Source organism: Bombina bombina, chromosome 4 (genome assembly GCF_027579735.1).
Source record: "Bombina bombina isolate aBomBom1 chromosome 4, aBomBom1.pri, whole genome shotgun sequence".
Lineage (NCBI taxonomy): Eukaryota > Metazoa > Chordata > Amphibia > Anura > Bombinatoridae > Bombina > Bombina bombina.
The window spans coordinates 328,421,279-328,444,966 of NC_069502.1; the positions used below are offsets into that span (position 1 = coordinate 328,421,279).

General features: G+C 38.6%; 1 protein-coding gene across 1 annotated transcript in view; it reads right to left on the bottom strand.

Moving 5' to 3' along the window:
• The window catches only part of GPR149 (G protein-coupled receptor 149), a 233,974-nt gene that overhangs the window by 131,107 nt on the left and 79,179 nt on the right, over positions 1 to 23,688 (bottom strand). The window contains exon 3 of the mRNA XM_053709016.1: positions 20,669 to 21,102. Coding sequence (XP_053564991.1) covers positions 20,669 to 21,102 — 434 coding nt within the window. The remainder of the gene's footprint in view (positions 1 to 20,668; positions 21,103 to 23,688) is intronic.

Here is a 23,688-nt window from a genome sequence, read left to right on the forward strand (position 1 = left end):
GCTTGAACTCTGTCCATAACCTCCTCATACGAAGATTCTTTACTGAGCGATTTTTCTAGTTCCTCAAACCAGAAACACGCTGCCGTAGTGACAGGAACAATGCATGAAATTGGTTGTAGAAGGTAACCTTGCTGTACAAAAATCTTTTTAAGCAAACCCTTTAATTTCTTATCCATAGGATCTTTGAAAGCACAACTATCTTCGATAGGAATAGTAGTGCGTTTGTTTAGAGTAGAAACCGCCCCCTCGACCTTGGGGACTGTCTGCCATAAGTCCTTTCTGGGGTCGACTATAGGAAATAATTTCTTAAATATAGGGGGGGGAACAAAAGGTATGCCGGGCCTTTCCCACTCTTTATTTACTATGTCCGCCACCCGCTTGGGTATAGGAAAAGCGTCGGGGGGCACCGGAACCTCTAGGAACTTGTCCATCTTACATAATTTCTCTGGAATGACCAAATTGTCACAATCATCCAGAGTAGATAACACCTCCTTAAGCAGTGCGCGGAGATGTTCTAATTTAAATTTAAATGTCACAACATCAGGTTCAGCTTGATGAGAAATTTTTCCTGAATCTGAAATTTCTTCCTCAGACAAAACCTCCCTCATGGCCCCTTGAGATTGGTGTGAGGGTATGTCAGAACAGTTATCATCAGCGTCCTCTTGCTCTTCAGTGTTTAAAACAGAGCAATCGCGCTTTCTCTGATAAGTAGGCATTTTGGATAAAAGATTTGCTATGGAGTTATCCATTACAGCCGTTAATTGTTGCATGGTAATAAGTATTGGCGCACTAGATGTACTAGGGGCCTCCTGTGTGGGCATAACTGGTGTAGACACAGTAGGAGATGATGTAGTATCATGTTTACTCCTATCATTTGAGGAATCATCTTGGGCAATATCATTATCTGTTGCATTACTGTCCTTACTTTGTTTGGACACTATGGCACAATTATCACATAAATTTAAATGGGGAGACACATTGGCTTTCATACATATAGAACATAGCTTATCTGATGGTACAGACATGTTAAACAGGCTTAAACTTGTCAACAAAGCACAAAAAACGTTTTAAAATAAAACCGTTACTGTCACTTTAAATTTCAAACTGAAAACACTTTATTACTGAATATGTGAAAAAGTATGAAGGAATCGTTCAAAATGCACCAAAATTTCACCACAGTGTCTTAAAGCATTAAAAGTATTGCACACCAAATTTCAGAGCTTTAACCCTTAAATTAACGGAACCGGAGCTGTTTTTAGATTTAACCCCTATACAGTCCCAGAATGAGGCTCTGTCTATAACTAGAAAGGCCCCCATCTGAAAAAGGTGTCCAACACAGTGCCTGCCGTTTTTCTAAATGTTCCCCAAGATTATAATACCAATAATTAGTTAGAATCTGCATAATATGCCTAGTAAAGCAATTGTTTTAGCCCAGAAAAATGTCTACCAGTTTTAAGCCCTTTTTGAAGCCCTTTATTCTTTTATGTTTAACTAAGAAAATGGCTTATCGGTCCCCATGAGGGGAAATGACAGCCTTCCAGCATTACATGGTCTTGTTAGAAATATGGCTAGTCATACCTTAAGCAGAAAAGACTGCTAACTGTTTCCCCCAACTGAAGTTACTTCATCTTAACAGTCCTGTGTGGAAACAGCAATCGATTTTAGTTACTGTCTGCTAAAATCATCAAACATAAATCTTCATCCTTTTCTGTTTCAGAGTAAATAGTACATTCCAGCACTATTTTAAAATAACAAACACTTGATAGAAGAATAAAACTACAAAAAACTCTTAACCATCTCCGTGGAGATGTTGCCTGTGCAACGGCAAAGAGAATGACTGGGGTGGGCGGAGCCTAGGAGGGATCATGTGACCAGCTTTGCTGGGACTCTTGCCATTTCCTGTTGGGGAAGAGAATATCCCACAAGTAAGGATGACGCCGTGGACCGGACACACCAATGTTGGAGAAAATATATTAGTTGTTTCTATAAATAATGGGCATCATTTTGTAACTAAGTTATTATCATGTGTTTTGTTCCTATACCGGATTTCCCTCTGACAGGTATAGTTATAAATAAGCTGAATACATTGATATTAAAATGATATTAAAGCCCAGTTGTAAGTGATGCTGTTTACGTTAAAAGAGCATATTTACCTTGATTAGGGTCATATTACTAGTGGAGCGCTAATTTAGCGTTTCTACTAGATAGCTAATTGCACTAGAAGTAAACTTTTTGCGCACGTCGGATTCTCGTATTATGAGTTGAAAGTAAAACAAAGTAAAACAGATAACTTCTAGCGCAATTAGAAAATCGTGAGCGTGATAACCTATTCCCCCATAGAAATCAATAGAGAAATAAAAATGGGGGGGGGGAACTAACACCCTACTTGCGTGCTAACCCGATTGCATATTCACATATGCGCTAACCCGATCGCATATTTACATATGTGCTAACCCTATCGCATATTCACATAAGTGCTTACCAAACATGAAATATGAATATTTCACATTCCAATGTTCTTCACATATTTATTCATAAATACATATTTCTACATATGTTTGATGGTATTTTAGTACAATATATATCTATACATATACATACATGATTATATATAGGCATAGATATATACAGATATATATAGGGATTTCAATTTATAAATACTTAGAACATATTCTGCTATGTGCAGCACATTGGAATGTGAAATATTTACAGTAAATACACAGTATTACAATTTATTAAATATGAATATTGGGTAAATATGAATTTTCATGTTTTCATCTATTTCACTGCAAAGGGCTCCAATACACGTATATATACTGTATGTCTATATGTGTGTACAAATGTATTTATGTGTTTAAATGTGTAAATATGTCTGTAAATACATATATACACATATAAATACATATATACACATATAAATACATATGTACACATATAAATACATATATACACATATAAATACATATATACAGATCTAAATACATATGTACACATATAAATACATATGTACACATATAAATACATATATACACATATAAATACATATATACAAATATAAATACATATGTACACATATAAATACATATGTACACATATAAATACATATATACACATATAAATACATATGTACACATATAAATACATATATACACATATAAATACATATGTACACATATAAATACATATATGCACATATAAATACATATGTACACATATAAATACATATATGCACATATAAATACATATGTACACATATAAATACATATATACACATATAAATACATATATACACATATAAATACATATGTACACATAGAAATACATATATACACATAGAAATACATATATACACATAGAAATACATATGTACACATACATATATATACACACACATATCCTGATTTAGACATGTACAGTATGTGTATGTTATAGCCCTTTGCCTGCCTTTTTTCCCTAACACCTGAGATCTCATATAACTTTTGTGTGCAATATTTTTTTGGAATATTTTTTTATTAGATGATGTGATTATGAGTGTAACTGTTATTTGTAATGTATTTTTGATGTGTTTTGTGACACTTTTTATTTTCACAAAACAGTTAACCACAGCTCTGAAGTCGCGGTAATCCTTAGATCGAGTTTACTTTCAAATCGTAATACGAAGCACAATTTAACCTGCATGCAATTCGTGCAAATGATTGCACAAAAATAGGCGCGCAAACATAAGTAATCTGGCCCTTAGTGTTTTCCAATAGAAGAACGTCAGACTCCCAAATGTACACTCCAGTTTATTATGCAGATGAGAATTCCCAATGAGAAACATTCCTGCAGCCTGCTGAAAGCTCTGCTCTGCATTATACATGGCAATTGTATTAAGAGGAATTGGAAAATGCTGGAAGCAGCTGTGCAGTGTTGGTTTCCAGAACACCAGATTTTAAAGAATATAAGTAATATTTTATCTTTTAAAGGCACCAAGGCCTTAGTTGTGTAGATGCTTATATGTCCTTTAAACATTATTTCCTGCAGAATTTTCATATTTTTTAAAAAAAAGATTTTACAGTGGTTCTATTATCACATAATAAAAAAAGAGTGAACAATATTAAAATTCAGTTTTCAAGATCAAATTATCCTTACAGAATCTTATGGAAGTATTTCCCTTTGTTTACTAAAATAAAAGACATCATCAAATAAAAATTCACAATCACAAATTGGGACAAAAACTCATGATTAACTAGGCTGACCATATTGCCGCTTTAAAAAGGGACACATATGAAAAATACATATGTCAGGGCTGTTTTCAGGGCTGTTTAAAGAAATGGGTTTTGTATAAGAACCCTCACATATGTATTTTTCATATGTGTTCCTTCTTAAAGCGGCAATATGGTCAGCCTATGATTAACCAGTTACTGATACCATCCAGCGTGTCATTAGAACTGCGCAAGAAGCAAAGGTTTGTAATCTAACATATGTCTATAAAGATATCAATGAAAAAAAATACGTTAAAGGGGCAGTAAAGTAAAAAAGCTGTCCTCGGGCCTCCCTAACAGGCCAGATTTTCAGGATTACCTTGGATGATAGCAGCTACAATAACCATCGGCTAGATTATGAGTTTTTGTCGGTAATGGTGTGCAGTGCTAACGCCCAGTTTTTCCTTACCGCTCACCTACAGTAACACTGGTATTACGGGTCTTTAGAAACCCGGAGTTAGCTGCAAAAAAAGTGAGCGTAGAGCAGAATTAAGCTCCACATCTCACCTCAATACCAGCGCTGCTTACGGTAGCGGTAAGCTGGCAAAACGTGCTTGTGCACGATTTCCCCATAGGGATCAATGGGGCTGAGCCGGCTGAAAAAAAAAACACCTGCAAAAAAGCAGCGTTCAGCTTCTAACGCAGCCCCATTGATTCCTATGGGGAAACACATTTATGTCTACACCTAACACCCTAACATGAACCCCGAGTCTAAACACCCATAATCTTACACTTATTAACCCCTAATCCGCCAGCCCCGACATCGCCGACACCTGCTTTATATTATTAACCTCTAATCTGCCACTCAGGACACCGCCGCCACCTACATTATACTTATGAACCACTAATCTGATGCCCCCAACATCTCCGAACCCTACATTATATTTATTAACCTCTAATCTCCCGCCCCAATGTTGCCGACACCTACCTACAATTATTAACCCCTAATCTGCCGCCCCCAACGTCGCCGCCACTATAATAAAGTTATTAACCCCTAAATCTAAGTCTAACCCTAACACCCCCCTAGCTTAAATATAATTTAAATACATCTAAATAAATATTCCTATAATTAAATAAATTATTCCTTTTTAAACTAAATACTTACCTATAAAATAAACCCTAAGATAGCTACAATATAACTAATAGTTACATTGTAGCTAGCTTAGGATTTATTTTTATTTTACAGGCAACTTTGTATTTATTTTAACTAGGTACAATAGTTATTAACTATTTAATAACTTCTTAGTTAAAATAAATACAAATATATATATATATATATATATATATATATATATATATATATTGAAGTTCAATTGAGCTTGCATACTATTGGCTGATTGGAACATTTTTTCTACCTTAATTCCGATTGGCTGATAGAATTCTATCAGCCAATCGGAATTGAAGAGACGCCATCTTGGATGACTGAAGATGGACCCGCTCCGCACCGGATGGATGAAGATAGAAGATGCCGCCTGGATGAAGACTTCTGGCCGTCTGGAGGACCTCTTCTGCCCAGATAGGATGAAGACTTCGGACCGTCTGGAGGACCACTTCTGCCTGGTTGGGTGAAGACATCTCAAGGTAGGGTGATCTTCAAGGGGGTAGTGTTAGGTTTTATTAAGGGGGGATTGGGTAGGTTTTAGAGTAGGGCTGGGTGTGCGGGTGGTGGGTTGTAATGTTGGGGGGTATTGTATTTTTTTTTACAGGTAAAAGAGCTGATTACTTTGGGGCAATGCCCCGCAAAAAGCCCTTTTAAAGGGCAATTTGTAATTTAGTGTAGGGATCTTTTTATTTGGGGGGATTAGATTAGGTGTAATTAGTTTAAACAAATTGTAATTATTTTATTATTTCTCCAACATTGGTGTGTCCGGTCCACGGCGTCATCCATAACTTGTGGGAATATTCTCTTCCCCAACAGGAAATGGCAAAGAGCACAGCAAAATCTGTCCATATAGTCCCTCCTAGGCTCCGCCCACCCCAGTCATTCTCTTTGCCGCTGAACAAGCAGCATCTCCACGGAGATGGTGAAGAATATGTGGTGTTTAGTTGTAGTTTTTTATTCTACTATCAAGAGTTTGTTATTTTAAAATAGTGCTGGTATGTACTATTTACTCTGAAACAGAAAAAGATGAAGAGTTCTGTTTGTGAGAGGAGTATGATTTTAGCAGCAGTAACTAAAATAATTTGCTGTTTCCACATAGGACTGTTGAGATGAGATAACTTCAGTTGGGGGAAACAGTTGGCAGACTTTTCTGCTTAAGGTATGACTAGCCATATTTCTAACAAGACTGTGTAATGCTGGAAGGCTGTCATTTCCCCTCATGGGGACCGGTAAGCCATTTTCTTAGTCTCAAACAGAATAAAGGGCTTAATATGGGCTATAAAACTGGTAGACACTTTTATGGGCTAGATCGATTGCTTTATTTGGGCATTTTATACAGCTTGATGTTGAAATCCACACTTTATAAACTTTGGGGAACATTTTTTTACGCCAGGCACTGGTTTAGACACCTTCCCAGTCAGGAAGGGCCTTCTCTGTAGTAGGCAGAGCCTCATTTTCGCGCCATTACTGCGCAGTTACTTTTGACAGCAGGGCATGCAGCTGCATGTGTGTGGGTCTGAAAGTAGTTGAAAAGGTTCCTAGAAGGCTTCATTTGGTATCGTATACCCCCCTGGGTTTGGTAAAGTCGCAGCAAAGGCTGTAGCTGGGACTGTAGAGGGGTTAAAACTGTAAACGGCTCCGGTTTCGTCATTTTAAGGGTTAAAGGTCTAAGATTTGGGGTGCAATGCTTTGAATGCTTTAAGACACTGTGGTGAAAATTTGGTTAAATTTGAACAATTCCTTCATATTTCACATATTCAGTAATAAAGTGTGCCCTGTTTAAAATTTAAAGAGACAGTAACGGTTTTGTTTTAAAACGGTTTTTGTACTTTATTGACAAGTTTAAGCCTGTTTAACATGTCTGTGCCTTCAGATAAACTATGTTCTGTATGTATGGAAGCCAATGTGTCTCCCCCTTCAAAATTGTGTGATAGTTGTGTCATAGCGTCCAAACAAAGTAAGGACAGTACTGCCACAGATAGTAAAGTTGCCCAAGATGATTCATCAGATGAAGGGAGTAGACATAGTTCTACATCATCTCCTTCTGTGTCTACACCAGTTTTGCCCACGCAGGAGACCCCTAGTACTTCTAGCGCGCCAATGCTTGTTACTATGCAACAATTGACGGCAGTAATGGATAACTCCATAGCAAATATTTTATCCAAAATGCCTGCATTTCAGAGAAAGCGTGATTGCTCTGTTTTAAACACTGTAGAGCAGGAGGGCGCTGATGATAATTGCTCTGTCATACCCTCACAACAATCTGAAGTGGCCATGAGGGAGGTTTTGTCAGGTGGGGAAATTTCTGATTCAACAACAGGCAGAACCTGATGTTGTGACATTTAAATTTAAATTAGAGCATTTCCGCGCACTGCATAAGGAGGTGCTATCTACTCTGGATGATTGTGACAACCTGGTCATTCCAGAAAAATTGTGCAAGATGGACAAGTTCCTAGAGGTTCCGGTGCACCCCAACGCTTTTCCTATACCCAAGCGGGTGGCGGACATAGTGAATAAGGAGTGGGAGAAGCCCGGCATACCTTTTTTCCCCCCTCCTATATTTAAGAAATTATTTCCTATGGTCGACCCCAGAAAGGACTTATGGCAGACAGTCCCTAAGGTTGAGGGGGCAGTTTCTACACTAGCCAAGCGCACTACTATTCCTATTGAGGATAATTGTGCTTTCAAAGATCCTATGGATAAAAAATTGGAGGGTTTGCTTAAAAAGATTTTTGTACAGCAAGGTTACCTCCTGCAACCTATTTCGTGCATTATTCCTGTCACTACAGCAGCGTGGTTCTGGTTTGAGGAACTAGAAAAGTCGCTTAGTAGAGAGACTCCGTATGAGGAGGTTATGGACAGAATTCACGCACTTAAGTTAGCTAATTCCTTTATTTTAGATGCCGCTTTGCAGTTAGCTAGATTAGCGGCGAAAAATTCAGGGTTTGCAATTGTGGCGCGCAGAGCGCTCTGGCTAAAGTCTTGGTCAGCGGATGTATCTTCCAAGACAAAATTGCTTAATATCCCTTTCAAGGGTAAAACCCTTTTTGGGCCAGAATTGAAAGAGATTATCTCAGACATCACTGGGGGTAAGGGCCACGCCCTCCCACAAGATAGGCCTTTCAAGGCCAAGAATAAGTCTAATTTTCATTCCTTTCGCAATTTCAGGAACGGACCGGCCTCCAACTCTGCAGCCTCTAGACAAGAGGGTAATGCTTCACAAACCAAACCAGCTTGGAAACCGATGCAAGGCTGGAACAAGGGTAAGCAGGCCAAGAAGCCTGCTGCTGCTACCAAAACAGCATGAAGGAGTATCCCCCGATCCGGGACCGGATCTAGTAGGGGGCAGACTCTCTCTCTTTGCTCAGGCTTGGGCAAGAGATGTTCAGGATCCCTGGGCACTAGAAATAGTTTCTCAGGGTTAACTTCTGGAATTCAAGGAACTACCCCCAAGGGGAAGGTTCCACATGTCTCACTTATCTTCAAACCAAATAAAGAGACAGGCATTCTTTCATTGTGTAGAAGACCTGTTAAAAATGGGAGTGATACATCCAGTTCCAACCGTGGAACAAGGAATGGGTTTTACTCAAATCTGTTTGTAGTTCCCAAAAAAGAGGGAACGTTCAGACCAATTCTGGATTTAAAGATCCTAAACAAATTTCTCAGAGTGCCATCGTTCAAAATGGAAACTATTCGAACGATTTTACCTACAATCCAGGAGGGTCAATTTATGACTACCGTGGATCTAAAGGATGCGTATCTACATATTCCTATCCACAAAGATCATCATCAGTTCCTAAGGTTCGCCTTTCTGGACAAACATTACCAGTTTGTGGCTCTCCCATTCGGGCTAGCCACTGCTCCAAGGATTTTCACAAAGGTACTCGGGTCCCTTCTAGCGGTTCTAAGACCAAGGGGCATTGCAGTGGCACCTTACTTGGACGACATTCTGATACAAGCGTCGTCTCTTTCAAAGGCAAAGGCTCACACAGACATCGTTCTGGCCTTTCTCATATCTCACGGATGGAAAGTGAACATAGAAAAAAGTTCCCTGTCCCCGTCGACAAGAGTTCCTTTCTTGGGGACAATAATAGATTCTTTAGAAATGAAGATTTTCCTGACAAATGTCATAAAGTCGAAACTTCTAAACGCTTGTCAAGTTCTTCACTCTGTTCGACGACCTTCCATAGCTCAGTGCATGGAAGTAGTAGGGTTGATGGTTGCAGCAATGGACATAGTTCCTTTTGCGCAAATTCATCTAAGACCATTACAACTGTGCATGCTGAAACAGTGGAATGGGGACTATACAGACTTGTCTCCAGTGATTCAAGTAGATCAGAAGACCAGAGACTCACTCCGTTGGTGGCTAACCCAGGATCACCTGTTCCAGGGAATGAGCTTCCGCAGACCAGAGTGGGTCATCGTCACGACCGACACCAGTCTAGTGGGTTGGGGCGCGGTCTGGGACTCCCTGAAAGCTCAGGGGCTATGGTCTCGGGAAGAGTCTCTTCTCCCGATAAACATTCTGGAACTGAGAGCGATATTCAATACTCTCAGGGCTTGGCCTCAACTAGCGAAGGCCAGATTCATAAGATTCCAATCAGACAACATGACGACTGTTGCTTACATCAACCATCAGGGTGGAACAAGGAGTTCCCTGGCGATGAGAGAAGTGACCAAAATCATAAAATGGGCAGAGGATCACTCCTGCCACCTATCTGCAATCCACATCCCAGGAGTGGAAAACTGTGAGGCGGATTATCTGAGTCGTCAGACATTCCATCCGGGGGAGTGGGAACTCCACCCGGAGATATTTGCCCAGTTGACTCAATTATGGGGCATTCCAGACATGGATCTGATGGCGTCTCGTCAGAACTTCAAGGTTCCTTGCTACGGGTCCAGATCCAGGGATCCCAAGGCGACTCTAGTGGATGCATTAGTAGCGCCTTGGACCTTCAACCTAGCTTATGTGTTTCCACCGTTTTCTCTCATTCCCAGGCTGGTAGCCAGGATCAAGCAGGAGAGGGCCTCAGTGATCTTGATAGCTCCTGCATGGCCACGCAGGACTTGGTATGCAGACTTGGTGAATATGTCATCGGCTCCACCATGGAAGCTACCTTTGAGACAGGATCTTCTAGTACAAGGTCCATTCAAACATCCAAACCTAGTTTCCCTCCAGCTGACGGCTTGGAAATTGAATGCTTGATTTTATCTAAGCGTGGGTTTTTGGATTCTGTAATAGATACTCTGGTACAAGCCAGAAAACCTGTAACTAGAAAAATTTACCATAAAATATGGAAAAGATATATCTGTTGGTGTGAATCCAAGGGATTCTCATGGAGTAAGATCAAAATTCCTAGGATCCTTTCCTTTCTCCAAGAAGGTTTGGATAAGGGATTATCAGCGAGTTCTCTAAAGGGACAGATTTCTGCTTTATCTGTCTTGTTACACAAACGACTGGCAGCTGTGCCTGATGTTCAAGCTTTTGTTCAGGCTTTGGTCAGGATCAAGCCTGTTTACAGACCTTTGACTCCTCCCTGGAGTCTGAATTTAGTTCTTTCAGTTCTTCAAGGGGTTCCGTTTGAACCTCTACATTCCATAGATATCAAGATGTTATCTTGGAAAGTTCTGTTTTTGGTTGCTATTTCTTCTGCTAGAAGAGTTTCTGAGTTATCTGCTTTGCAGTGTAATCCGCCCTATCTGGTGTTCCATTCAGATAAGGTTGTTTTGCGTACTAAACCTGGTTTCCTTCCAAAGGTTGTTTCCAACAAGAATATTAACCAGGAAATAGTTGTGCCTTCTTTGTGTCCAAATCCAGTTTCAAAGAAGGAACGTTTGTTACACAATTTAGATGTAGTTCGTGCTTTAAAGTTCTATTTAGAAGCAACAAACGTCTTCTCTGTTTGTCGTTTATTCTGGCAAGAGGAGAGGTCAAAAAGCTACTGCTACCTCTCTTTCCTTTTGGCTGAAAAGCATCATCCGATTGGCTTACGAGACTGCCGGACGGCAGCCTCCTGAACGCATCACAGCTCACTCTACTAGGGCTGTGGCTTCCACATGGGCCTTCAAGAACGAGGCTTATGTTGATCAGATGTGTAAGCCAGCGACTTGGTCTTCCCTGCACATTTTTGCCAAATTCTACAAATTTGATACTTTTGCTTCTTCGGAGGCTATTTTTGGGAGAAAGGTTTTGCAAGCTGTGGTGCCTTCTGTTTAGGTAACCTGATTGGCTCCCTCCCTTCATCCGTGTCCTAAAGCTTTGGTATTGGTTCCCACAAGTTATGGATGACGCCGTGGACCGGACACACCAATGTTGGAGAAAACAGAATTTATGCTTACCTGATAAATTACTTTCTCCAACGGTGTGTCCGGTCCACGGCCCGCCCTGGTTTTTTAATCAGGTTTGATGAATTTCTTTCTTTAACTACAGTCACCACGGCACCTTATGGTTTCTCCTGTTTTTTCTCCTGTCCGTCGGTCGATTGACTGGGGTGGGCGGAGCCTAGGAGGGACTATATGGACAGCTTTTGCTGTGCTCTTTGCCATTTCCTGTTGGGGAAGAGAATATTCCCACAAGTAATGGATGACGCCGTGGACCGGACACACCGTTGGAGAAAGTAATTTATCAGGTAAGCATAAATTCTGTTTTTCTGTAATTTAGTCTTTGTTTTTTTAGTAATTTAGTTTATTTAATTTAATTGTAATTAATTTTAGTTAATTTAGGTAATTTATTTAATTATAGTGTAGTGTTAGGTGTAATTGTAGCTTACGTGAGGTTTTATTTTACAGGTAAATTTGTATTTATTATAACTAGGAAGTTATTAAATAGTTAATAACTATTTAATAACTATTGTACCTAGTTAAAATAAATACAAAGTTGCCTGTAAAATAAAAATAAACCCTAAGCTAGTTACAATGTAACTATTAGCTATATTGTAGCTAGCTTAGGGTTTATTTTATAGGTAAGTATTTAGTTAAAAAAAAAGGAATAATTTATTTAATGATAGGAATATTTATTTAGATGTATTTAAATTTTATTTAAGTTAGGGGGGTTAGACTTAGGGTTAGACTTAGGTTTAGGGTTTAATAACTTTATTATAGTGGCGGCGACGTTGGGGGCGGCAGATTAGGGGTTAATAATTGTAGGTAGGTGGCGGCGACGTTGGGGGCGGCAGATTAGGGGTTAATAAAATTTAACTAATGTTTGCGAGTTGGGATTGCGGCGGTTTAGGGGTTAATATATTTATTAAAGTGGCGGCGATGTCCGGTCAGCAGATTAGGGGTTACATTTTTTATTTAAGTGTTTGTGATGTTGGGGGGTGCTCAGTTTAGGGGTTAATAGGTAGTTTATGGGTGTTAGTGTACTTTTTTTCACTTTAGTTAAGAGTTTTATGTTACGACGTTAGCCCATAAAACTCTTAAAGGGACAGTATACTGTAAAAGAGTTTTCCCCTTAATGTGTTTACAATTGCTTTTTTTACCAACTGCAGAGTAAAAAATGTATGAAAATTAGCTTTTTAATGTTTATTTCTTTATATTAAAGCTCTGATTTTGTGTTTTGAAGCCACAGCCTAATAAAAAGGATTGAGCTTGTAGGTATAATCAGATCTCATTACTTTATCACATTGTGTTCATATACCTGCTTCTTTATCTTATATATGTCCATAAAACAATCACCAGTACTTGGAGAGAACAATGGAAAATTAACATTTTATTACCTTATCTCTGCTATAGCCCACTGGGAGTGTAATTTCTTCTGCTGGCTGTGTTTACAAAGCTTATCTATAGCTTGGACCTGCGGCCACAAACTTTCAGAATAGTTGGGGATACCACATGCTAAATCAACTATTTCAAATGCCAATATAAGGGTAAAGGAGCTACTTGTAAACAAATTAATACACTCCAGCAGGAAAAGTGAATCATTGGGAACAAATTAAAGGGGAGAAAATTTTTGAGTAAACTGTCCCTTTAACTACTGACTTTTAAATGCGGTAGGAGTTTTGACAGGAGAGAGTCTACCGCTCACTTTTTTCAAGACTCGTAATACCGGCGTTAGGAAAATCCCATTAAAAAGATAGGATACGCAATTTACGTAAGTGGATTTGCGGTATGCTCGAGTCGCGGAAAAAAATTGAGCGGTACACCTGTACCTGCCAGACTCGTAATACCAGCGGGCATTAAAAAGCAGCGTTGGGACCTCTCAACGCTGCTTTTTAAGGCTAATGCAAGACTCGTAATCTAGACACATGTTTACTAGTCATCTGATTAATTCACCTGTGATCTAGTGCAGATATCCTCAAAATCTGAGCATGCAATTTTAAAAACTTTTCAATTTACTTCTGTTATCAAATTTGCTTTGTTCTCTTCATTTTCTTTGTTGAAGACTAAACCTAGGTAGGTTTATAGGAGTTTAGGAGCGTGCATGTATCTATAACAGTCTATGGCCTAGATTTAGAGTTGGGCGGTAGCCGTCAAAACCAGCGTTAGAGGCTCCTAACGCTGGTTTTTACCGCCCGCTGGTATTTGGAGTCAGTCATGAAAGGGACTTTTCCATACCGCAGATCCCCCTACGCCATTTGCGTATCCTATCTTTTCAATGGGATCTTTCTAACGCCGGTATTTAGAGTCGTGGCTGAAGTGAGCGTTAGAAATCTAACGACAAAACTCCAGCCGCAGAAAAAAGTCAGTAGTTAAGAGCTTTCTGGGCTAACGTGGGTTTATAAAGCTCTTAACTACTGTGCTCTAAAGTACACTAACACCCATAAACTACCTATACACCCCTAAACCGAGGTCCCCCCACATCGCCGCCACTCTATTAAAATTTTTTAACCCCTAATCTGCCGCCAGCTACGTTATCCCTATGTACCCCAAATCTGCTGCCCCTAACATCGCCGACCACTATGTTATATTTATTAACCCCTAATCTGCCGCCCCCGCTATCGCTGACACCTGCATATTATTATTAACCCCTAATCTGCCGCTCCGTACACCGACGCAACCTACATTATCCCTATGTACCTCTAATCTGCTGCCCCTAACACCGCCGACCCCTATATTATATTTATTAACTAACCCCTAATCTGCCGCCCCCAACGTCGCCTCCACCTACCTACAATTATTAACCCCTAATCTGCCGACCGGATCTCACCGCTACTATAATAAATGTATTAACCCCTAAAGCTAAGTCTAACCCTAACCCTAACACCCCCCTAAGTTAAATATAATTTAAATCTAGCGAAATAAATTAACTCTTATTAAATAACGTATTCCTATTTAAAGCTAAATACTTACCTGTAAAATAAATCCTAATATAGCTACAATATAAATTATAATTATATTATAGCTATTTTAGGATTAATATTTATTTTACAGGCAACTTTGTAATTATATTAAGCAGCTACAATAGCTGTTAAATAGTTAATAACTATTTAATAGTAACCTAGTTAAAATAATTACAAAATTACCTGTAAAATAAATCCTAACCTAAGTTACAATTAAACCTAACACTACACTATCAATAAATTAATTAAATACAATACCTACAATTATCTACAATTAAACCTAACACTACACTATCAATAAATTAATTAAATACAATATCTACAAATAAATACAATGAAATAAACTAACTAAAGTACAAAAAATACTAAGTTACAAAAAATAAAAAAATATTTACAAACATTAGAAAAATATTACAACAATTTTAAACTAATTACACCTACTCTAAGCCCCCTAATAAAATAACAAAGACCCCCAAAATAAAAAAATGCCCTACCCTATTCTAAATTAAAAAAGTTCAAAGCTCTTTTACCTTACCAGCCCTGAAAAGGGCCATTTGCAGGGCATGCCCCAAATAATTCAGCTCTTTTGTCTGTAAAAAAAAAATACAATACCCCCCCCAACATTACAACCCACCACCCACATACCCCTAATCTATCCCAAACCCCCCTTAAATAAACCTAACACTAAGCACCTGAAGATCTTCCTACCTTATCTTCACCATGCCAGGTTCACCGATCCGTCCACCGAAGTCTTGATCCAAGCCTCCGAAATCTTGATCCAAGCCCAAGTTAGACTTAGCTTTAGGGTTTAATCCATTTATTAGAGTAGCGGCGAGATCCGGTCGGCAGATTAGGGGTTAATTATTGTAGGTAGCTGGCGGCGACGTTGTGGGGGGCAGATTAGGGGTTAATAAATATAATATAGGGGTCGGCGGTGTTAGGGGCAGATGATTAGGGGTACATAACTGTAATGTATGTTGCGGCGGTGTACGGAGCGGCAGATTAGGGGTTAATAATAATATGCAGGTGTCAGCGATAGCGGGGGTGGCAGATTAGGGGTTAATAAATATAACATAGTGGTCGGCGATGTTAGGGGCAGCAGATTAGGGGTACATAGGGATAACGTAGCTGGCGGCGGTGTACGGAGCGGCAGATTAGGGGTTAATAATAATATGCAGGGGTCAGCGATAGCGGGGGCGGCAGATTAGGGGTTAATAAGTGTAAGGTTAGGGGTGTTTAGACTCGGGGTTCATGTTAGGGTGTTAGGTGCAGACTTAGGAAGTGTTTCCCCATAGGAAACAATGGGGCTGCGTTAGGAGCTGAACGCTGCTTTTTTGCAGGTGTTAGTTTTTTTTTTCAGCTCAAACTGCCCCATTGTTTCCTATGGGGGAATCGTGCACGAGCACGTTTTTGAAGCTGGCCGCGTCCGTAAGCAACGCTGGTATCTAGAGTTGCAGTGGCGGTAAATATGCTCTACGCTCCCTTTTTGGAGCCTAACGCTGCCCTTCTGTGAACTCTAAATACCAGCGGTATTTAAAAGGTTAGGGAGAAAAAAAGTATGCGTAGCTAATGCACCCCTTTGGCCGCAGAACTCTAAATCTAGCCGTTTGATAGCAGTGTTTGGAACTATGTATAACATTTATATAAACAATCCTGCAAACAATTAATTAGGATTAATCTTTAACAATGGATACCAAAAGAACTAAGCAAAATTGATAATAGAGGTACATTTGGAAATTGTTTAAAATGTCATACGCTATCCAATCAATTTAAATACAATTTTCACTTTACTGTCACTTTAATTTGTTAAGCTCTCACTTAAACATGGCTAGAAAACGCCTTGTTTTCAGGTCACACTTAAATGAAATTGAAAAACATGTACCTAGCTCTCATAACCAATACTCTGTTTGCAAGCACAACTAGAAAAATGTCTACACCACCTTACCTATGAGTTATTTATTTAACCATTAAAGGTTTTCTTTTTTATAAGAGCTTAATTAAAGGATAATCAAATAGTTACATGTTTTTCGATTTTTTCCAATGAGACATACAGATACAAAATCTTAATAACGTAACATTTCGAGTTATAATACACCCACAAAGAGATCAGTCCTCCTTGGGTCCCCGAAGGTATAATGATTTATACACCTCCCACACTGCGGGTGAAGTTCTAAAGGGTCATGACACAGTTCTCAGTGTGCTTTTATGATTAAAGTCCCAAGAGTCCAATGGTACACAATTTCAGATGTTCTACAACCATTCCTGGTTGGGTTATAAAGCACAGAGTCCACTAAAGAGGTGGGCAGAGAGCCTGTCCCCTGCATGCAGTAGAAAACATTTAATAGATCATTCACCCTCAGTAATCCCACTATTTGGCATTGTTTGATTTTCGCTGACAGATGTTTCAAGAGGGGAAGGTGGGAAAAGGGGGGGGGGAGAGGTTAGGGGAGTGTCAGTGAATGGTGCTATCAGCTGTATTATCCTACCCTATTCTTGCCTGTGTGCTTCCCAACGCTCTAGTATCATCTCATGCGTGTCTACAGTTCCCTGCTGAGTATGGTGGTATCTTTCTAAGTGTAACAGTGTGTCCACTTGCTTTTGCCATTCCATTAATGTGGGTGTGACTCTGGATTTCCAATGTTTTGGAATCAATAGTTTGGCCCCATTCAGCATTATCAATAGCAGTGCCCATTGCAGGCCAGTTTGGGTAGTGATAGATATAGCAGTGTCTTTGGGCTATTTTGTACGGGCTTCCCCAGGACTAATTCCATGTGGCTAAGTACATCGATCCAGTAATCGTCCAACCTAGGGCAGTCCCACCATATGTGTGTTGGTGTGCCAGTTTCTCACAGTCTCTCCAGCATTTGCCTGAGGCTTGTTTGTAAATCCTCTGTAACCTGCTAGGTGTGAGATACCACCTTGCTAAACACTTAAAACTAGACTCCTGCACTCTCATGGAAATTGAGGACGTTTTGGTCACCAGAAAGGCAGTCTGCCAATCCTCATACTCTATCTCAGTTTGCCATTCCCTCTCCCACGCCTTTGTGTAGGAGGGGAATGCCCATGTATTGTCTGTAAGGAGAAGTTTGTAAAGCAATGAGATTGCATGAACTGTTGACGTGTCTTTCAGACACAGGGTCTCAAATGTAGTAGGCACTCTGGTTAGGCAAGGTCTATGTCTATGCGTCATAAAATAGTGGTTTAGTTGTATGTGTGAATACCAACTCATTGCTAAATTTGGCATCTCTTCTGAGATGACCGGGTATGTTTTAAGCTTATGTCCGTCAGTCAATGTCATGAAAGTGCATTCTTTGAAGGGCGTGTCATAGGTGGTCGTATTTTCAGGGCGGTTCCACGGCAGTGTTGCATTTTGGTATTTGGGAGTCAGTGGTGAATGTTTAGTTGTTATGTGCGTTGTAGTGTGCGTTATCTTATGCCATACAGCACAGAAATCTATCAACAATGGGTACTTTGTCATTGCTACGTGCCTATCTTTCTCCAAGGTCCAGGCTCCCAAGCCTGCATTCTTTCTGTCTAGTATATCACAGTCCAGTCGGACCCATTCTTTCTTAGTATCGTTGAAGCACCAATCTAATAGTCTGCCTAAGGTGATCGCCTGTTTATAAATTTGTATGTTTGGAACCCCCAGACCACCTCTGTCTCTGGGTAGATACAATGTTTTCTTGGCTACTCTGGGTCTGACCCCTCCCCAGATGTATTGTTCAATTAGATTTTGTAATTTTTGTATGTAGTTCCCTGGAAGAGGGATTGGCGTGGTCTGGAGTATGTAAAGCAGTCTAGGTATCACGTTCATTTTAACGACATTGATCCGTCCGAGCCAGGAGATTGATTTGATTTTCCAGCTGGACAAATCCCCTACCAGCGCGGTCTCCAGTCTCTTGTAGTTTTCTTGAAAGATAATCTGAGGGTCCGGGGAGATATATATTCCCAGGTACCTCATTTTATCCTTTTGTAGTTTCAGGGGGCAGTTACTTAGGGTTGTGTTTAACTCCTCTAAGCCATATGTGATGTTCAATATCTCTGATTTGACTACATGAAGGTGAAAATTAGATAATTGTCCGTATTCGTTAAAAGTGTCCAGTGTTCTGGGAAGGGATGTTTCTATATCAGACAATGTCAGCAAAATGTCATCAGCGTATAAGGCCAGTTTGTGTATGCATGATCTGGTTTTTATTCCCGAAATCCGCGTGTCTTCTCTAATTTTTTGCGCCAGCGCCTCTATTGATATAACCATTAAAGGTTTAACAATTTTTGGGATACAGCCTGAAATATAAATACTCAATTCCCTTTTTAAGAGAGTTTAACCTATTCCATATTTTAGATACAAATTTGATATAGTCTTACAACCTATCATAACCAGGTGTGGTCTGACATTTTTGGCAATTGATTACTGCCTGAGGGCCTGGGGTCCAGGGACCTGCATGGGACTGGCTGCACAACTAACCTTCAGATGTGAAATAGAAATGCACATTGGTCTGACAGTGACTGTTCAAACATGCTTACTGCATAATGTCAATGCAGGAGCACTGCTATTACACGCTTGCGTATTGGCAATCTTTACTGGCAGTGACCATCTTTTAATGACCTGCTAGTACGTAAAAGAGAAACACTTGGCTGAAGAAAGTGAGATGAGGAACTGTGCACAGAGCCAAAGATCAATCAGAAGGACATCTGGATTCTAGAAGTTGTAAGGTAAAAAAAGGAAGGGGGACACTTACCCTATTTTAGCACTGGGGGTTGTCAGCCGACCCTGATTATAACTTTCTTATAATAATTTTGTACTTCACGGAATTTGGCCATTATGTTTTAAGTGAATGTTTTTAGGAAATATGTAATGTCATTTAGGCCATTAAAAAACTAATGTCTTAAAGGGACAGTTAACACCAGAATTTATGTTGTTATAAAAGATAGCTAATCCCTTAATTACCCATTTCCAAATAATTACCTTGTATCTAAGCCTCTGCAGACTGCCCCCTTATTTCAGTTCTTTTGACAGACAATCAGTGCTCACTCCTCAGTAAATTCATGTGCATGAGCTCAATGTTATCTATAAGAAACACATGAACTAACGCCCTCTAGTGGTGATAAACTGTCAAAATGCATTTAGATTAGAGGTGGCCTTCAAGGTCTAAGAAATTAGCATATGATCCTCCTAGGTTTAGCTTTCAACTAAGAATACCATGAGCACAAAGCAAAATTGGTGATAAAAGTTAATTGGAAAGTTGTTTTAAATAATATGCCCTATTTGGATCACCAAAGTTTGTTTTGGACTTGACTGTCCCTTTAAGTACATACATACATATTTAAAATATTTTTAAAACTTTACGTCTACAGCACACTTATTTCTTGGTTCATCCTAGTCTGAAATAATAAAATTAGTAACTTCATATTAACTTTAAATTAAATCTAAACATACAATTTAGACCAAAGAAAAGCATTTTAACAAGGTAAAAGGTCTGGAACATCATCCTATTATATAAAAGGCCAAGTGTGTTTGTCCGAAGCTGTCATGCGCAGTAGAGACAGCACAAGGACAAACACACTTGGCCTTACCTGACATGCTGTTGCTGCGAAAGTGGGCATGGCTGGACGCTGTACTGCAAAAAATGGCCCTTGTGAACGGGCTTTAGGACTAGTTATTTATATTTATTTATGCTAAAATAATAGATTCAAGTATATATTACAGATACGTGCTGTGAACGAAGATGGCTGTTAAAAACAGAAACAATGGCAAACAAGACCATAAGTCCCATTTAGTCTGCCTGTATTTCACCTGAAGTATAAGATGAATTGATTCTTAGCATTACATTATGTATATCCCAGTCATTCTAGTATGCCCTTAAAGTATTTGTCCGTTAAATATAATGTAATACTGCCATGGTTAGTTAGTTAAAGCTATAATACTTAGCTTAGCTTTAACACTTTTTGTGTTCATTTAGTGGGGAAAACAAATATTTGTGTCTATTACTGGACTGATTTTATGTTAGCATTAAATACAATTGCCATACAAATGATATTACCTGTCTGGGGGTTCTTTCAGATTTACTCCTGCACCACTCCCAGTCTGTGAGTTCTGGTTTCCGACTCTCTTCATGAGACAATCTCCGATCTTGGCTTTCATAAAATGTGGACTTGTCATAACTTCTGACTTCAGAAAAAAGCCGCCCAATGGCTTTGTCCTTCCCTTGGTCATTTTTTATCTCTGTGTTGAGAGATTTGAGTTTTCCCATGTCTTTTTGTATGGAGCTGTCCTGAAAAGTTATGGTGCTGAAATCTAGTAATGCAGAGTTGAGTATTCTCTCACTACGAGGTTCATTTGTGTTTTCACAGTCATAGTTAATTAGATTATAGTATGAAATTGAATCTTCTCCAGTAGCATGGTTTTCTTTTGATATCTTATACATCCCATAGCCATTGTGGAATGACAAATTGAAATCAAATCCTCTTCTTTTAGCTAGGTAATAAGGTAAACAAATTACTATTTTTAAATGCTTACATTTTTAAAATGTTCTCTTTTATAAAACACATAGTACACACACACAAACATATATATATATAGATGCATAAACACCTTAAACAAGTACAGAACATTTGATTTAAGTGGAATTATTCAGTATTGTAACTTTTTCACAATTATTGATTATGGCATTGTATTGGTACACATATAATGCATCTAATATAATAAAATGCTTTTGTATTAGTATACATTTTTTTGTTGTTCATTAAAAGATTCTAAACTATACATTTGTGTATGCCTAAATGCATCCTGAAAAGTTTCTTTGTTTATTGAACTGTATAATGGGTGAGGACTGATGGTATCCCTTGCTAAATATGCTCCACATGTTCACGCACAGTAGATCCTATCACTAAACCAGTGCTATATTTTACTAAAAACATTTTTTTTTTGTTTTGTTAATGCATTTGTATTGAAAAAATTATTTTAATTAAAACTGAAATGCATTTATTTTGACTATTGTGCTCCTTTAAGATTAAAACATGACTATATGTTTCATTGAGTTTACATTAACCATCTAAAGGTTATACAAGTTGTCATATAACTTTCATAAAGTAGTGTACATTTCTAATTTTACTGTACATTAAAACTAGTGAAAGTAATAAGTAGTTTCATGCATCTAATTGCACCAACTGAATTTCTAATCGTTTAAACACCTAATGGATTTCTGAGTATAAATGTCACAATAAACCCTGAAGTAATTTACATGATACTTAATAGCAAAGTAAGTCACTTTTAAATAAACTATAATATTGTGTTTGATAAATATACCCATAAAAGTGTTCACTTTGTTTACATCTTCAAATAAAATTTGCTAGAGGCACTATTCTTGTACAGCTGATTACTGTTATAAATGTGAAATCCACCCACAGGTTCAAGTTAATTGTGCTATCTTTCATATAAGCCAGCAACTTCAGTAAATTGTTCTAACATTTATTTCACTATAAAGAATAGAAGAAGGAAATTAGTTCAACTAAACCCTCGCAAAATCTTCCTTTAAATATACTCTTCTATTTAATCATAAAATGAAAAATGTGTGCGTAAATGACTTTGTTTGAGAACATATTGGAAAGAGCACTTATAGCTGAAGGCCAACATAAAAGCAGAGGGAAACAGAATTAATTTAAGTAAATATTCAGTGAGGGAAGGTTTCTCATTTATTTGGAATATAATTGTAAAATAACTCTGAATGACTAAGCTTGATCTAATCAAGTGCTTGCGATGACATCGATTGTCAAAGTAAACAGCCTTTTGTACATATAATAATCTCTATGTAGATTTAAAAGGAAAAAGTATGCAAAACAATTTTTTGACTTGTCAATAAGCTTGAAGTTGTAAATATGTGTCATGCAAAACTGTTTCCAATTGCACAACACTATGAAACAAACTAGAGCTTAACAAAGGATATTCTTAATAAACATCATCTGTGAAAAATATTAGAATGATGGATCAAAATGCTGAGACAATGGGCTCCATTTATTAAACATGGTGGACATGTCTACTGTGAATCATGTCCTCCAGACATCACTGCAAGTGGATAGCATACGCTGTCCACATTTAGCATTGCACAAGCATTGTGCCAGCAATACATATGCAATGTCACCTGCTGGCGGCCAATCGGCCACTAGCAGAGGCTGTCAATCACCCCAATCGGATCAGGATGGTTTCATTCCGCAACCATTTAGACCGCTGCTACTAAACTATCATTTTAGGATCACTTGAAACAATGAACCTCTGAAGCAGCAATTGTTGCTTGGTAAATGGAACTTATTCAAAGTATGTACATAATAATTTGTGCTATATTCCCATGTCTAAATAAATAATTTGTTATTAAATTAGTAGTGAGAAAATGGATGAGTTGATGGAGTATGCAGTGTTAAATACAAGCATACATGGACACCAATATATATATATATATATATATACAAATAAATAAATAGTGTTCTCCACAGAAAATGTTGCCAGCTGGGTGGCATTTTGAAGTAGCCCTGTGGCATTAAGAAGTATCCAGGTGGGGGCAGTGTAATATTTTCTAATGAGCAAGAGCGAACGGGTAGGATGCTCCAGCTCTATCCCTCCCATGGCGTGTCTTTGTAGCCAACACAATGGTGAGGATGCAGCATCACTAGGGACTTCTGGTCCAAAGAGGGCCTCGGGAATGCCCTTGAGTGGGCGCGCAACAACAGCAGGAACAACAAAAATCCCAGCACTCAAGAAAACCGGAACGGTAGTAGATAAAAAATCCAAAATTTATTAAGTAGAGTAAAAACATCAAAGGCACTTGCACTGCACCATAAAGCATATACAAAAAAAGGCAAAGTGAGAGAGCCTAGACCCTCCGCATCAGACGCGTTTCATGCTGCTAGGGCACTTGATCACTGATAGGGATATTTTCTAATGTTACATCCCTTTCAGCTATCCAAAGCACAAATTAATATGCATGATTTATTATAAATATGTTTAATGATAATTTGTGCATTAAAAATGTATCATTTTTTATACTGGCTAAATGGCTAAAATTTTAGA